Consider the following 7,129-nt stretch of genomic DNA (forward strand, 5'->3'; position numbering starts at 1 on the left):
CATTTCAAATCTATTGTCTTTCCCATAAATATTTATTTAGTTAGTATATTTTTATTTAGTTTTTAGAATATGTGAGAAATAACAACCTATTTTATTAATTTCCTTTTTTCCATTTCAATGAACTTCCTCCGCAGAATTTTACTTCAGTTGCTATAAAACTTATTCAAAATTCCTGAGTATAAATACATTATTTACTTTAATAGTCTTGAAACATCGGTTCTTTCAAGTTTGTAATTACTCTTATTCTTATAATAACCTTAATTCTAAGACATTTCTTTTTTTCTCACAATTAGCTTCCTTCTAAATCTATTTATATGTGTTTCAGTCCTATTTAATATGAAATATAATTGTTACGTAAGAGTCTGTTCAAACACATAGATGCCATCTTTTAAAAATATTTCTTATAACTGCTTAAGAATGAATACATTTAAGTATTACCTCATCTTTCTAAAATGTTCAATGAAAAAAATTTCAAAAATTTTTCTCAAGGGGCACAGCAAAAATGTGACCATGTAATGCAGATAATTAAGCATTGTTAGTCAGTGAACAAGCACGTTAACCTATTTACCTTATAAGGTCTTAATTGATTTTTTCCTATAAGGGCCTTATATGGTAATTTTATTGTTGTTGGTTTTTTTTTAATAGCTTCCTAGGTAATTAAGTTTCAGTATTAATTTCAAAGGAGGGAAAAACAGATACTGGAAGGAAATAGTTCAAAGTCTAAGAACAGTTTGCTGTTTTCATGGATTTCTGGCCCTCATGCATTGTCTTAGCCCAAAGATACTCACGAGCCACATACTCTTAATAGTACAAATTCATCTGCACTTGTTCTGATACCATTATCGGTCATTCATTGTTTACTGAGTGATACCTTTTTGTTATTTGTCTATTATTTGTCCCGGAAGAAGGGTGAATAGGAGTTGATTTGTCAGAGCATTTTATTAAGTTCCTGGAATGAGAATCGGAAGACTTAATTTTCATCAAATGATCTTTCTCACTTATGACAGGAATCTACCTTTTCTAGTCTTTGTTGTTAAAATTATGAAATGATATATTTCCTTACTCTGACCCTCTCCTCTACCTTTTGAGTTACAAATTCTTTACATCTATTTTTATAAATTTTGCAAATTACGTAGCATTACAGAATGTGTTTTGTGCTGAACATCTTTTTTGTCTTACCTTGTGACTTTTTTCTAATTATGTGTTATTGGTTTTTATAAATTATAGAAACTAATTTTCAAAATGTATTTGAATACATTATAAAATATATGCTTTTAGTAATATTTTAAAATTGATCAAAGCTTTGGAGCAACGCTCGACCATACATTTGTTTTTATGTTTTTATTACATTTGCTGATTTGGCATCTGAAGTATTCAGTTTGCAATGGGGAAATAGCTGGAATGCAATCAACAGGGCAGAACAACTTGCTGTCATCTTCTTTAACACTATGTGATGTCATGGTCGCAGTGAAGAAAAAAGTCTCAAATTGTCAACAGATGACTCAATTTCTGTGATGTCCAAATAAAGTCATGTAGATTGCTCTCTGGATCTCCCCCACTGCCTTGGTTTTAGTTACCAAAATTTGTTATTGTAGAATTTTTATCCTCTTCTAAGATTTTATGGATATTCATGACTCTAACTCTCTAAGATCACATAAAAAAAAGATGTTCAAAGAAAAATCAATGTAGCCTATCAATGTTGTTTATTTACAAAACTTTCAAATACAGTAAGTTTAACTTAACTATTTTCTTTTATTCTTTAAGGTGGATATGGAGACCACAGTATGTCAAAGAAACGAGGGGCCCTCTACCAACTTATAGACAGGATAAGAAGAATTGGCTCTGGTATATCAATGTTTAAAGTTGCAGGCGCTTGACTTGATGTACAGTAAATATTATACTCATAGCAGTTCAGTTTGCCATTATGATGCAAAGTATGTGAAGAGCATATACTAAGAAAGAGTCCTTTATTTTTATTTTGTTAGTTGATATTTGATGCGAGTTTTTTAGAACTTAATTTGTGCAATTGAAATGTTTTGTTAACTTATTTTCAGTTTCTCTTTGTTAAAATGTATTAAGTATTTATTTTATTGTTGATATTTATTTCCAGTAAATTGAGTATCACACTAAGGTGTTTTTATCAAGCATGGAACTACATCAATTTTAATCAAATGAAAACCATTATGGCTGTTTTGAAATAAAATTTACTTAAAGTAAATTGACAAACTGATTTATTAGATTAAAAAATAGGTGAACATTTTTTGAACTGCCTTCTGGTTTTATAATTAGTTAATATTTATGGTATTGAATTTATTAACCCCTATTAGTAGATTTGAGTTGTTTTTTAAAAAATATGTTCAAAGTTCATATTCTAACACCCTTTAAATTGATGGATTATTATTAAATATTTGAAAGTAAACACTTTCAAATATTAATTTTCCCAAGCAAAGATGCTTTGCTCTAGGATATTAAAAAGACATGTTAGGGACACTGACATAGGGGGCATATATTCAATATTTATTGTGTCTGAAGGATATATTAGTAGTAGGATATTTGTGTCAACAGTGATGGATGAATAAGAAAAAATAATTATGCAAATTTAGGAAAAATAAAACAGTAACAGAAATTTAAGAAAGGTTATCAACAAAAGTTAACTACTACAGATTTGAAAGCTGCTCTAGAATAGACTATTTTATGTTAACCTGCTCACCTTGTGTACTGATATGCTGTGTTCCAGGGGACATATGAATGGAGATAGATAGCACATTGTCTCAGAAGTCTGAGCTTTGTCTATCTTAATGTTGTTTCATTTATTGTCTCTATAATGTAATATTTATAATTTTAATCTGTACTACAGAATATCTATCCTGAATAAAGGATTAAGGACTTAGCAGGAGTAAAAAGAGTTTTGAATAGCATAGGACTTTATAACAATGTCTGTTTTATTCTGGTGGTGAATTTCTTAGTGATCTAGTAAAGTAGAATCCTTACGTAAAAGAATTTTTCTGTCGCCTACAAGTCTCCCTGACTTCTATCTGCTACAGGCTGATGTATGAAAATTCATCAAAATTTGCTCAGAGAGTGATAAGAAATGGTATTTTGACATGAAATACTTAAATATTTTAATGCTTTCTTCTAGTATGTAATGTACACGAAGCTTTTCTTTGATGCGTTTTGACTTCAGGCATACTTATACAAATATGTAAATAAGACATTTTAACTTTTGTCCTTTAAGAGGTAAATGATTTCCTGACCGAGGACTCTGTTTCACAGAATCTTTTAAATGTCACTGCAGGCTTGGAGCCAAACAACACAGTTAAGGAAAAAGTACCTCTAAAATTCTCAGGGCAAAATGAGAAAAATCGAGTTCCTAGAGCTGCTACGTCAAGAACAGACAGAATATGGCCTGGAGGCGTTATTCCATATGTTATAGGAGGCAACTTCACTGGTAAGATACTCCCAGCCTGTCTATTGTAAAAAAGAAATAAATAATTAGCATTCAGATTAAGACTACATTTTTATAAAATATTAATTTATAAAACATACTATTAAATCAAACTTGAGAAATAATCTCCTCACCTCATTTGTTAGTATAGAATGTGCTATAATTGAAAAACATCTTTAGTCTTGAGTTCTAAGAGTCTCAAGTACTGTTCTGGTTTTTAAACTGACTTTTAAATGTGCCCATTAAATCTGGAGGCCGATTTCTCTTCAACTGACAGGAAGAATGTCTGTCCATTTATAGAGCCTTGTGCACACATATTTGTACACATAGTAAGCTCTAACCTTCCAATTATAGAGTGAGTGTCCTTTCTTAACGACGACGCACTCGTGGTGCTCTTAGGCTAGTGTTTGGTTGATGACAGTGGTGACATCCGAATTGCCCAGCCAGACTAGTGATGGAGGAGCCAGCATCTAGCACCTGTCTCTGAGGCAGACACTGTTTTAGTAATGTTGCACCATTTTTCCAGGCAGCCAGCGAGCCATGTTCAAGCAGGCCATGAGGCACTGGGAAAAGCACACATGTGTGACTTTCATTGAAAGAAGCGATGAAGAGAGTTACATTGTATTTACATACAGGCCATGTGGGTAAGTGGAAACAGGGAATGACTTTAGTAAATTAAGTAAATCCACAGGTAGGATTCATTTCCTACAATTTGCTTAGTATTTTGCCCATGAGACAGTATGAATTTTACATAAGAAATTATTATATTTTCAATAAGTATATTCTTTGATCACAGATCTTTGTGCATCTACCTCAAGTGTATTCCTCTTTCCCCTCAGCCACTTTCGTGTTCTAACTATACAATGACATTGCCAATGTCTCACTTACCTGAGTTAGAAACTTCAGTATCATTCATTGCCTAGTGATTCTGTTGTGCTTCCTCTAAAATCTATGCAGTAAGTGTCTATTGATATTCACTATGTCTTTTAGTTTCCGCTTCTGTTCCATGTGCCCTGGTCCATTTATGTCATTTCACACCTAGTCTATTCCAATAGCTCTCCTGTTTTGTCTCACCAATTCACTGCTACTAGAATTAGCTTCATAAAATACTGGTCACAGCCAGAAACCACATTTTTTGAAATTCTTTAGTGTTTCTTCCTATTATAATGATGTTTACTAGATGTGCTTCTTATAGAGTGGTAACGACTATACTCTCTCTCTCCAAAACAACTGTTCTGTAAGTTGTGAAAATGCTGTGCAAAATTTAGATAGCTGTTTCTATGGCAGTCTGCCAATACGCATTATTAGTGTTTGACCAATTCAAAGGCTTAGAGAATACAGTGCTCTGTAAGCTTATTTCAAAAGAGAATACACCCATGTCACCCTTATAAAAAACATACTTCGGTCTCTTGGAACACATTTTGGGAAATGCTAGCCTGAGAATAAAATCCAAATTCCTTGATATAACATTTAAGGAATGCCATGAACTTACCACAACTTCCGTTTACAGATTCTTATGCCACCACATCTCTCCACAAATCCCATAATCTAGCCAAGCTACAGTAATAGTGGTTCTTCAAGCAATGCTGTATACTTTGAAATACTTTTTATTGTGAAAGTTTTCAAACTTCTCACTCCTGTATTCCAGTTCATTGGAACTTATATTTAAATAGTTGTTTAAATCCAACTTCAATTTTTGTTTATTTGGTAAAAATATTTGATAAGGTGTACTGTCTACACTGCATCACATCAGGAGGTCCATGTGCCTGGACCTGCCACTTTAGTGATGCCACAATTGATTAGTACATTCAAGCGGTGACAGCCAGGTAAAGTTCCCATCATTACAAAATAGTGATTTTCTTATGTTCTTTTTTTTATTCCTTCTACGTTTATTACCTGAAATTCTTTCACAAGGAGAATATTTCTCTAATCAGTTATTTGAATATCCTCCAGTATAGTTAATATAGAAAAATAAAAAGAAATGCTTAAGTTCTTTGGAGGAATTAGTTCTTGCATTAATGACATGTATTTTGGGGGAGGAAAGATGTATTTTAGTAGGTATGGAAGTGATTGTCATCTGGCTTTGTGCTACCATATTTTCCTAGGTTATTTAACTTAACTTTAAAGTAATGGATTTTAATTTGGCCCTGAGTGACATAAACAAAAATTATACATTATTACCTTTTATACATTTCTCGATAGTGCCACAAATTTTTAGTTATGACTTATTCAAGCAATGTTTTCTTCTAAATTTTTCTAATTTTAACTTGATATGGTTCGGTTACTTTCGAAAGCCTCCTAGTTCTTCATGTCTATTTCATATTTAAAAATCCATATCTAAACTGTCCTTTTTTCCTTCTGGTGTCTAATAGGACTGGATATAGCACAGCTGACATATTTCTAAATACATGATGTATTTAGATCACTACGTCTTTCTTCTTTCCCACTCTTCGATTTTGTAAACATCTAAAGTACTAATTGCTTTTTATTTTATTGTTTAATTTCTGTTTATAACAAATTCATATTTATATTCATTTTCTTTTATTCATTTAGTTCTTTTCAAAGTTTTATATTTCACTTGTTTTATCTTGCTCAATTATTTTTTCCTCATTCACTATCATTTCTCTGTGTTTTTGCTTGTGATATCTTAGTTGCTTGAAATACCTTTACTTTTCTTTTTCACCGCTGGAAATCTTTCAGATATTTTATTCTCACTCATTTCTGAGCTGCCCAGAGTGGGACTTTGCTCCATCCACGGCTATAATAGTTACATTTCCATTGCTGGTTCAGCTGTCTACCTTCAACAGTGATGAGGGCAGGTAGCTTATCTCCGTGGCCATCATGACACCCAGCACATTGCTTTACAAGTAGAGACCAAGGAAATGTTGAAAATTTACACATTGGCTAAAGGACATTGTGTGTAATCCTAAAATAGAAGGCTGTAAGAATTTAAAGAACTATTAAAGAACATGTACTTTACAGCCTTGGAACTTATTTATCTTATAACTGGAAATCATTATTTTGCAAAAATACATGTCATTAGTGCAATAACTAATTCCTCCAAAGAATTTTGTAGCTTATAACCCTCTCATGAGTTTCTCCCACACTCTAGTCCCTCACTCTGGCAGCCACCCATCTGTTCTCTGTATCTATTGAGCTCTACTATGTGCAAGGCTATATTCTAGGGGCTAGAGATGCAACAGTGAACAAAGCACAGAAAGCTTACATTCTAGGGTGGGGAGGCAGAAAAACAAAAACATGAAAATAAATTAAATGTAAAATGTAATAATAGACCATAAATTTTAGGACAAAAAGCAAAGCAATCTAAGTATGATAGAGAACATTTGTGCAAAGATGAGGAAATGAGACATATGGCTATCTGGGATAACAGAGTTCTTGGCAGAGGGAATAAGCAGCAAAAAGGCTATGAGCACAAACACTCCTGCATGCTCAAGGCACAGCAAGGACCGCATGGTTTGAGTAGAGTGACAGGGGCAATAGTAAGAGATGACATCTGTATGGTAAGATGTTTGTGTGTGAAGATCATGTCGGATCTTACAGTATTTTTTAAGTACTTTAGATTTTCTGCTAAGTGAAAGAAAGAGCCTATATTAGTCAGCTGAAGCAATTATGCCATGGTAATAATTAGTATGTCAGGGGTCAAACTACAACTGTTTTTTTTTT

At 32.7% G+C, this 7,129-nt stretch overlaps 1 protein-coding gene across 1 annotated transcript in view; it reads left to right on the forward strand.

Annotated features, from left to right (window-relative positions):
* TLL1 (tolloid like 1) overlaps positions 1–7,129 on the forward strand; it is a 171,693-nt gene that overhangs the window by 84,256 nt on the left and 80,308 nt on the right. Inside the window, exons 3-5 of the mRNA XM_011363716.2 lie at positions 1,765–1,845; positions 3,296–3,448; positions 3,972–4,089. Coding sequence (XP_011362018.1) covers positions 1,765–1,845; positions 3,296–3,448; positions 3,972–4,089 — 352 coding nt within the window. The remainder of the gene's footprint in view (positions 1–1,764; positions 1,846–3,295; positions 3,449–3,971; positions 4,090–7,129) is intronic.

The sequence above is a fragment of the Pteropus vampyrus genome, unplaced genomic scaffold (genome assembly GCF_000151845.1).
Source record: "Pteropus vampyrus isolate Shadow unplaced genomic scaffold, Pvam_2.0 Scaffold88, whole genome shotgun sequence".
Classification (NCBI taxonomy): Eukaryota; Metazoa; Chordata; class Mammalia; order Chiroptera; family Pteropodidae; genus Pteropus; species Pteropus vampyrus.